Here is a 10,844-nt window from a genome sequence, read left to right on the forward strand (position 1 = left end):
GATGATAATCAATATAAATCTAACATAAAACTCGATCACATACCTTACTAATAATTACAAAAAAAATAAAAAAAAAACATCATCTGAATCAAAATCAGAAACATCCATCATGCTAAAATCAGGGTCAGAGTCTGACTCTGAAATAGTATCCGAAATGTTATCCATGTAGTCTTGAAGATCAGACTCGTATAATACCATTTTTGGAATTTTCGAAGATGATGCCATTTTTTATAAATTTTCGGTGGTAAATTCGATAAATCTAATTAAAAAAATAAACTATATATAACGATACGTTACAATATAAAGCTAAAATTTAAAAAAAAATATAATTTTTCATAATTAACATTTATACTTGAAAATTCGTTACTTTGTATCAAAATTAACGTTATCTGGTAACTTAGTTTTCTGTTGGCACTAAGCCAGATTGACGTAGAATATTGTTTTGTACAACTCTATGTAATTTTTATGCATGTGCGTTTTTTTGTTTTGAAATTATCACACATTATATCAAAAATTAAGTTAAAATTAAATCTTATATTTTGCTATATACCTAATTTTTGTTTAAAATACATTACACGTAAAATAAAACATTTCTGACAACAAACATATAATGACGATAAAACGTAGAAGTGATAAAAGTTTATTTTAACATAAAATTTTAAAAAAAGTAGAGAAAAAAAACATCTTTGATGCTGCTAGGATGAAATCTGTAAAACAAAGTTTATTTCTTATTTATTTACTGCATGATGATAATCAATATAAATCTAACATAAAACTCGATCACATACCTTACTAATAATTACAAAAAAAATAAAAAAAAAACATCATCTGAATCAAAATCAGAAACATCCATCATGCTAAAATCAGGGTCAGAGTCTGACTCTGAAATAGTATCCGAAATGTTATCCATGTAGTCTTGAAGATCAGACTTGTATAATACCATTTTTGGAATTTTCGAAGATGATGCCATTTTTTATAAATTTTCGGTGGTAAATTNGTATATCAAGTGTTTGTTATCCTGATTAGAGGTGCCATCACATTCACAAGTAGGAGTAATGCTATGGCCAAACCTATAGAGATAGGCCTTAAAGTTCCTGTGGTTTGTCAATAATTGTGTTGTAATATAGTCTATTTTAATGTGTTGAAGTTGGCTCCTTTGTTTAATATTTGGCAGAAAGCAATATGTAGCTCTTCCAGTTGTTTCCTCTTCCCAGATCCTTTGCCACATTGAGTACATTGTCTGATGAATAACATTTTTAATGTTTTTGGTGGAGATCTCAAGGATAACCGGCTCTATGTCTTTAATTGCGGCTTCTTTAGCAAGGCGATCTGCCTCCTCATTTCCTGTATTACCAACATGAGCACGCGTCCACTGGAGCGTAATGTTACTTCTGGTAGTCGCCAGTTCCTTAGATATTTGCCAGTGAAGATCGTTTTTTTGGTTGCCGTTAATGATACTGAGAAGTGCTGCCCTACTGTCTGAACATATGCAGATATGTTTTCCTTTTAGATAGTTTATTTTGTTAGTATACTGAAGAGCTTTAAGTATTCCATAAAGTTCGGCTTGATACACTGTGCTAAGTTTATAAAGTTTGAATTCCTCTTGACATATAAAGAGATTTTTCTTGACATTAAGGTGCACTATGCCTGCTCCCACTCCATTGTTTTGTTTAGATCCATCAGTGTATAATTTATGAGTCGTGCTGTTATTTGGGTTCTGTTCTTCCAAATTAAAGTTGGGAAAACAGGCCGGATGTAATTGTGGTTGAAATCTGCATTTGTTTGAAAATTTTATGGTAGATGTAAAGAAGTGATCAACTTCTAAGTTGGGAAGAATTCCAATTTCAAAATAAGTCTGGATTTCCTTTTCTTTATCTTCAGAAATTTTTAGATTGCTTAACTTCCAAGAAGCCATCAAGGCCTTAGCCTTTAACTGTATTGGTGGGATATCTGCAATTACTTGAAGAGCCGATGTTGGGGCTGTCCGATAAGCACCCATTATCCTGAGTAAGCTAATTCTCTGAATTTTTTGTAATGCTCTTTTATTATGGATTTTTGTAGCTGCCTGTCCCCAGATTGGTGCTCCATATAGTAAAATCGGTTCTATTACCTGCCTATAGATGTTTATTAATGTATGACTGTTCATGCCCCATTTTTTTCCTGTAAGATAGCACAATAAGTTGGCCATTTTACCAGCTTTTTCGCAGGCATAGTCAATGTGCGTTTTCCATTTAAGCCCTTGATCAAAATAAATGCCAAGATATTTAAGATTTCTTGTATGAGAAATCCTTTCATTATTTATTTTAAGGATAGGGGCTTTTTGTAGTTGATGACCCTTCAAAAGTAACATACACTCAGATTTTTTGATATTTTATAGTCAATTTATCTATATATATAACTCATTTAACAGGTGTTCATCCTTCCGTCCGTCCGTCCCGTAACCGTTTGATAACCGACACTAGAGGCGCCCCTATCGTGTGTCATATTTCAAACATTCAAATTAAATTAACAATTTTAATTATTATTTAAATTAACAATATAAATTATTATTATTCATTTGGCCAATAAATTATTATTTGGTCAATATAACAATATAAATAATTCAGTATATTTGTAATAGGAATTTATTATTGTCACGGAATGCCTGTAATGTTCACTAGGGGGCGAATAACGAAAAACCGGATAGATTTGAACCGCTACGATAAAACGATAAGTGAAATAGTTAAGCTAATATTTTAATATAATAATAGAAACCTTTCATGGCACGACCAAAGAAATACGCCACTGTGGGGGAACGTAAAGCTGCCACTGCTGCGAGACAAAGGGAGAGACGTGCGCAGGAAACATTACAGAGAATAGCACAATCAACACGTGGAGGCTTGCAGAATGAAACTCATGAGCTCAGATCTGCAATGTTGCACAGGCAGGCAGAAGCAAAACGACACAGAAGACAAAATGTCACAACAAGGCAAATTGATTCCAAATAATTATACTTTTTTTTACCAACAATGTTGTGTATACAGAAGTTTTATGATGGGATAAATGATGGAATACAGAACACAGCTAAAGAATATCTTCAGTCTGTAATACAGAAATACTATTTGCTGTGTATTGATCTGTTAACATTACTTTTTAACATGAACATTTGTATATATTTATACTTGATTTTTTAATCATATTAATTCTATTTATTTGAACAATTTTGAGTAAAGAATAGATTCACTTTCTCATGTACAAATACTGTTGGCTGTTTGTGTATTGATATTTTAAGTTTAGTTTCTAAGATGAAGAATTGTATACATTTATATATATTAACTGCATCAAACTTTTAAACATTAAGCGCACACAACTTTCATATATTAAGTGCATTAAACATGCCTCAGGAATTTGTAATGCTGCTGGAACGCCCACTAGGGGGCGTCCAGGGCTACTAGTTGTCTATACTCCATTTGTATATGCTGTCCAGCAGTTTGTTTGCCTCCACTTGCAGTTTTTCACTGTTGTTTCCCGCAAGTAGTGCCAGCATGTCATCGGCGAACCCTTGTATTGTCCATGGTGCCAGAATGTTAGTAGGATTGATGTGCAACAACTCGTTGTACATGATATTCCATAACCCAGGTCCCTATCGGGACCCCTGTGGGCAGCCACAGTTAATTTGTCTTGTTATTACTTGTGCTGTATCTGTAATGCATACTTCCCTGTCTTGTAAGTAGTTTCTTAGAGTAAGATAAAGATTTTTTGGACATTGGAATTGTTTTAAACGATTGAAGAGTGCTGGCCACCATAGAGAGTTAAAAGCATTTTTGTAATCGATGGAAACCATCAAAACATGTTTACCATTTTTTCATGCGTTGTTGATATAGTTTGTTGTTTTGTGAAGGATGTGGTAGGTCGATTTATTTGGTACAAAACTGAATTGATTGGGGTGTAGCAATTCCTTGTTGTATAAATAAAAGTTTATTATATTTATAATGATACCATCATATAATTTTCCAAGGACTGGAAGAAGGCTTGTAGACCTAAAATTATTTGCTTCATTAGAGCTACTTTTCTTTATCTTGGGAATAAATGTTATGACCGCCTTTTTCCAACACTTGGGGAAACAATGTTGTTCAAAGCACTTGTTATATGTAACTACAAATGCTGTAGGGATGGCCTCAAACGCTTTTTTGATCATCATTGGTGTAATTCCTTCGTACCCAGGTGCTTTTTTATTTTGAAGCGACATTATTGCCCTTTGAATCTCTCTGTATGTGAATAGGCTGTCATCTTTAGTGTTGGGTGGGGAGATAATATTGTTCCGTATTTTTCTTTGGTTATCGTTGTTGTATTCTGGTTCATCTTTTGGAAAATGCACATCTAGTAAATGATTGTAAGTTTCTTCGAAAGTGCTCGTAAATGAACCATCTTCCTTTTTAACATTAGTAAGAATTGTTGTCATTTTCCTAGGTTTGAGAACAATATGATAGGGCTTGCTCCGGTTTTTCCTATTCCCCAGATTGGAACAATATTTATTCCACGCTGTAGTCCTCGCTCTGTTTATTTCTGTCTTGTACCGATTGAACTCTCTTATATAATTATGTTTTTTAGTTTCTTTTATCTGAGTATCCTGTTCCTTTCTAAAAATTTTATAAAGACTCCTGACCTTCTTTCTTTGTATGCTTAGTTGCGAAGTCCACCACGGTGCATCTTCACAATTTCTACTAGTGATTTCTGTGGACCCTTTGTAGGATGCAAGAATAGATGTTGTAAGGTGGTCTGCCAATTCATCACCCTTTGTTATGTTGTGTAGTTCTTGATGATTTGGATGTGCCCAATGATATTTGAAAAGATCTTGGAAAATACTCCAATTGGTATTGTGGACAGTTTCATTTTAAGCTTTTTCATCAGTTTTTGAATTTTTCAGGATTGTTTTGATATATCTATGGTCACTAGCACTGACCTCCTCGAGGGTTTTGCAAAAGATGATGTGTTTGTGAGCGTTCAAATTGGCCAAACAAATGTCCATTCAACTTTCACCCCTTGGGCAAAAGTAGGTTGGCAGAGAGCTTGTATTACAAGAAACCAGATCGTTCGTTGCCATGAATTCAGTCACTGAGTATCCTCGAGGGTCTTCTTTTGGTGCAAACCAGATTGGGGATTCAGCATTAAAATCCCCAATGACGATCCATGGGGAAGAATTGATCTGATCCTTTATGTTTTAACAACTGAACTTCTTATCAAATACTGGAGGTAATATTCTTCCTTCTACCTGTATAAAAACCTTCCAAATCTCCAGTGATACTCATTTAAGCAAACGTTTTCGATCCTATTAGGGTCTTCATCAGGCCACCGTTATAAAAATTCAAACAGTGCGAAATCGAACAGGAACCAAATAAATGCGATTCAAATCTTTGAATGTCAACATTAATATCAAACATAGAACACCACGCTCTTGTAGCGATGTCGTCAAAGCATGCGCAACTTGCGCTTGCAATAAAACCACATTACACCTACTTATGTGTGGGGTATTCCTTCATAGCAAAACTTCCATGCACTAGAGATGTTGACTGCATCTCTGGAGTTAATACATGTATTGTTTAATCCCGCTTTATAAATTTCTAAGGTCTCCATAATTCTTAGTTGGTCAGTACGGTGTGTTAGCCTAACTAGACTTGCATTCTGCAGATCTACCGTAATTCCCGGTTCTGTGGCTACTGTTGAAAGGGTGGTGGAGTGTTTATTGTTATCAATATCATACTTATGCTCCTTAAGACGTTTCCTTTATGTTTTGTAAGTCATCAATAAGATTCTGAATGTCTTCATTCGGTGAGCAATAGGCTGATGACAGGAATAGTTGTTTGTCACTGTGCAAGATTTGTACTGTTGTCATATATTTGGTGCTGTAGTCCGGGCTGAAGTTAACTTTAAGATTTTTGTTACAGACCAGTATTCCAGTTTTAATAATGTCGCAAAAATTAGGTGTTGGAAAAACTTTCCATCTACCATAGTTAACTATGGTGTTGTTAAGTAAATATGGTTCTTGGATGCATATGAGATCTGCTTGCTGTTTTTCTGCTATCTTTTTAACCATCGATGAGACTGCTTTTGACCTTTGTGTGTTAATATTTAAAAATACTAGATTATTATGACATGCTTCCGAATTGTCCGCTTTGTGTTCTTGTACATTGGTCTGTGAAACATTGAAATTACCTTGTATTGGCTGTTTAAGCTGTTTCCTATTTTCGGTATTATTAGTTCCCATAGTCAGTTAGTTGAACAGTTCTTGCTTTTATTCTCTTTAAAATTTTACACTTTTGACTAAATGCATTATGATTAGATGGAACTTTTTTACTAGCCTGTTGATTTTTGTTAAATTTGCTACAATTAATGCAGCATGGTGTGCTGTTTCGCATAGGGCATTCTTCGTATTTATGTGATTTTAAACAATGGCTACAGCGTAAATCGTCCTCGCATTCATTAGCAATGTGATTAAAACCACAACATTTAAAACATCTCTTAATTGGGATGAAATCATCCGTTTTAATGTTGGCCCATGCAATTGACAAGTATTTGTTGCTAATTATTTTGTTTCTCAGCTCCGGAGTCACCGACAACACAATGTGCCTGCAGTTGTGGTTAGTTCTCCCTTTGTTTATCACTATACTTATGTTGCAGGTGTTTAATATATCTTCTTTCTGTAGATTGTCCCATATGTTATTCTGCTTATATATAGTTTCAATCAGTTGTTCTTCCTCCACCGAATTGGGAACATTCAGTAATATGACCCGCGGTCTCCTACCACCTGCAACATGGCACTTTATTTTGTTGTTTAAGTTAGGAATTTCAACTATGGCGCTCTTTAAAATTTCGCCATCTGTATTGTTCTTGACTCTTATGCAGATTCCTCCTTTATTAATTTTTCGAATTCCTTTTACTTTTATTCCCAGTTCCTGCGGCTTTATTTCTGTTGTAATCTCTTCTTGTATTTCCTCAATATTAATATTTCCGTCTTCATTTTCTAAGTTTGGATAGATTAACACCGCGTGGCTACCACTATCTCCTTCCTTCTGGATTTTAGAAGTAATTGTTTGTGTGATTTCCAAAGTAGTGCCACTCAGTTTTGTTCCTTTACTTAAGGCTTGAGCATATGTTTTCCGAGTGATTTCTGGTTGAGTGTTTTCTGAACTAGTAATGACTTGTAGGCTGATGTTCGGTGTCGTCCTGTAGGACTTTGAGATAAGTAGAAGGGCCCTGCGCTGGGAAGAGACAAGTTTTCTTTTGAGGTGGACTTTATGTGCAGCCCACCCCCAGCTACCACAAGCATAAGTGACAATGAATACATGTATCTGGTTGTAGATAAGGCTGAGAGCATCGGATTTTAACCCCATTTGTTCTTTGCAATCTTTGCAAAAGCATTGAAGATTTGACCAGTACATTTAGAGATGTCTTTGATATGTTCGTGCCAGCTTAGGCACAACCAGGTACCCTTTGGATTTTACAACATTAATACTCTTGTTGTCCATTTTAATGATGGGCATGCGACGGTAAAGGTTGGGTTGCCCAGTTTGTTCATTACTATTGCCCTGGTTTTATCAGGATTAAAGTGGAGTTTATGCTTTTGACTCCGTTCACGAATCATCACTAGGGTTTCAGTTCCTTTTGTTTCCAAATCTGCTTGAGACCTGCCACCAATGAGTATAAGAACATCGTCGGCATAAGCGGTGGTACTGTGAAGACCACCACTTCCCCCTCCAAAAATATATGTATTTGTAAACTTATTTGTAATAATTTTTGTTTATTTACTTTATCTTTTTTAATTATGTATTTGCGTGAATCTTAATTGTATCTTGAATAACAACCAAAGTTGTAGAAGGAAACTCGCCTATTTTACCAATNATATATAGCCTTACCTGTAAAACACACAAAGCAAACTTCCAGCAAACACGCTAAAGTGAATTTCAAAAATTCCTACTAACGGTTTTATAGGTCAACAAGACGACACCTGGACGCAAATATGTGAAACAGACTGTATAGAAGACGTTACCGTCAAGTGCTGGCATCTGTTGCTAAAAAATTTTAAAATTTTCGAATTTTTACAGGGTGTCAACGAATTGACACCCTGGTGAATTTGAAAATAAAAATAGGTGACAACGAATTTACACCCTGGTAATGTAAGAGTTCTTAAACTGCCAGGAAAACATCTGTTGTTGTGGCTTTATTTTCAAAAAACTGATTCACTGTATTCTTTGTTAATGAAAAAGAAGAAACAAATACTTACTTTTTAACATTTTCTAAAATTCCTTTTTATTGATGAATTACTAGCAAATTCTTTCTCATCAGAATCATCATCGTCAGATTATTTACTAAATCAGAAGTTTTGTGAGTTTGTGGTGCTATTTGATCATATGCATTCTCTGATTCATCATCAGTACTGTCTCTAGCAGGTATATCAATCCATACATTTCTATTCTCAACAGTTGATTCAACAGTGAATTTTCCGTTGAGTCCCTCTGTTGAACAATCTGATGTCACGTTTTGTAGAAAAAAGAAACGCTATCATTGAGAGTAGTGTTGAGAGGTCACTTTTCAAGATGACAGACTTAACTAACAAGAAGGTGGCGATTATGACTGTTTTATTAAATAGTATTTCTGAGAGTAGAGGGGGTTACGAGATGTTTCTTAAATCTAAAAAAGATAATGAAGATATTTCATTTCTGTATGCTGCTATAGTGGAAAAATCGAAAAAAGCCAAAATAGAAAGCTATGTAGAAAATATCGTTCCCAGATACAACGACATGGACTTTAAGTCTCATTTTTGTCTTTCTAGAAGAACTGTTGAAGTAAGTCTCTGCTAAGAATTGTTAGCTGTAGTAACTATCTACAGAAAAATTGCTTTATTCGGCTGTTTTATCTTTTTATTAATGTTTAAAAAGAAATAATTGTGTTATACTATGATATGATATTTTATTTTAGAGGTTAATGGAACAGCTTCCTGAACAAAGGACTGGCCCTGGTCGAACAGGACTAAGAGAAACATCACTACAAACAGTTGTATTGATGTCTCTATGGTTGTTAGGCAATCAGGAGTCGTTTCGTGGCGTTGCGGACAGATTTGGAATAAGCAGAGGACATGCCTATAGAGAATTTGTATATTTTATTAAAACCGTGTCTTTGTTAAGATCTAAAATTATTGTTTGGCCTAAAGGTGGAAAAGCTAAAAACACTATAAGGAACTTTGAGACCTTACAAGATATAAGCTTTCCAGATGTAATTGGATGTATAGATGGAGCCCATATATTGATATCATCACCAAAAGCATCAAAAAATGCATATTTTAATAGAAAGCAATATACATCTGTAATTCTTCAAGCAGTATGTGATTCGAAATTATTGTTTACAGATGTGTTTGCAGGGTGGCCACGATCTTCTCACGATTGCAGTTTGGAGCAACTTACCACTGTGTGAAGCCCTGGAAAAAACCCTATGATTCTAGAAGGGGCCCATCTCCTTGGAGATGGAGCTTATCCACTTTCTTCAAGTATGATGATACCATATATCTATGAAAGGTGATAGGAGGCATTACTCGTAGGTATATCCTCAAAGGGGATGAAAAGAAGTGAGAAGAAGGTAGACGTAAGTAAAAGGTATTGGGCAGGTGCCGAAAGGGGGTGAAGACAGTAGGAAGAGGAAATAAGAGGAAGAGGGAGGTCATTAGTTGCATCGGGTAGTTTATTTTAAAACCACAAAATTACAAGATATAAAAACATAACAAAATAATGTACATTTGGAATGTAAGGCGGCAGCAGTATTTAAATTCCCACTTGGAATAGACACAGCTGCTTTAAAATGCTAACAAACAATTGTACACAAAGAGCAAACAACTCAATTCGCGTGTTGAAAAGAACCAGCTACCTGCTGGTGTTGAGTTCTAGTGCCTTTGTGGCTGAAACAAAAGCAGTGAGTTCATTGTAGATGTTTTTATTTTCAATTAAATCTCTAGTGTCGCACGGCCAGGCAATGTATTCTTGAAGAACAGCTTGGATCAGTTTGTTCCTCTGTTGTTGAAATTTCTTGCATTCGTATATCAAGTGTTTGTTATCCTGATTAGAGGTGCCATCACATTCACAAGTAGGAGTAATGCTATGGCCAAACCTATAGAGATAGGCGTTAAAGTTCCTGTGGTTTGTCAATAATTGTGTTGTAATATAGTCTATTTTAATGTGTTGAAGTTGGCTCCTTTGTTTAATATTTGGCAGAAAGCAATATGTAGCTCTTCCAGTTGTTTCCTCTTCCCAGATCCTTTGCCACATTGAGTACATTGTCTGATGAATAACATTTTTAATGTTTTTGGTGGAGATCTCAAGGATAACCGGCTCTATGTCTTTAATTGCGGCTTCTTTAGCAAGGCGATCTGCCTCCTCATTTCCTGTATTACCAACATGAGCACGCGTCCACTGGAGCGTAATGTTACTTCTGGTAGTCGCCAGTTCCTTAGATATTTGCCAGTGAAGATCGTTTTTTTGGTTGCCGTTAATGATACTGAGAAGTGCTGCCCTACTGTCTGAACATATGCAGATATGTTTTCCTTTTAGATAGTTTATTTTGTTAGTATACTGAAGAGCTTTAAGTATTCCATAAAGTTCGGCTTGATACACTGTGCTAAGTTTATGAAGTTTGAATTCCTCTTGCCATATAAAGAGATTTTTCTTGACATTAAGGTGCACTATGCCTGCTCCCACTCCATTGTTTTGTTTAGATCCATCAGTGTATAATTTATGAGTCGTGCTGTTATTTGGGTTCTGTTCTTCCAAATTAAAGTTGGGAAAACAGGCTGGATGTAATTGTGGTTGAAATCTGCATTT

General features: G+C 35.2%; 2 protein-coding genes across 2 annotated transcripts; one reads left to right on the top strand and one right to left on the bottom strand.

The window, feature by feature from the left end:
* Positions 1-973: 973 nt before the first annotated feature.
* On the bottom strand, positions 974-2,188 carry LOC111635107. The gene has a single exon (XM_023379969.1). The coding sequence runs from the start codon at positions 2,186-2,188 to the stop codon at positions 974-976; it is 1,215 nt and encodes a 404-aa protein (XP_023235737.1).
* Positions 2,189-8,573: 6,385 nt separating this feature from the next.
* LOC111635108 (protein ALP1-like) lies at positions 8,574-9,447 on the top strand. Its single transcript, XM_023379970.1, has 2 exons — positions 8,574-8,822; positions 8,956-9,447. The coding sequence occupies exons 1-2, from the start codon at positions 8,574-8,576 to the stop codon at positions 9,445-9,447; spliced, it is 741 nt and encodes a 246-aa protein (XP_023235738.1).
* Positions 9,448-10,844: the final 1,397 nt, after the last annotated feature.

The sequence above is a fragment of the Centruroides sculpturatus genome, unplaced genomic scaffold, assembly GCF_000671375.1.
Source record: "Centruroides sculpturatus isolate CEXI.00-Female unplaced genomic scaffold, Cexi_2.0 scaffold947, whole genome shotgun sequence".
NCBI classification, from domain to species: Eukaryota; Metazoa; Arthropoda; class Arachnida; order Scorpiones; family Buthidae; genus Centruroides; species Centruroides sculpturatus.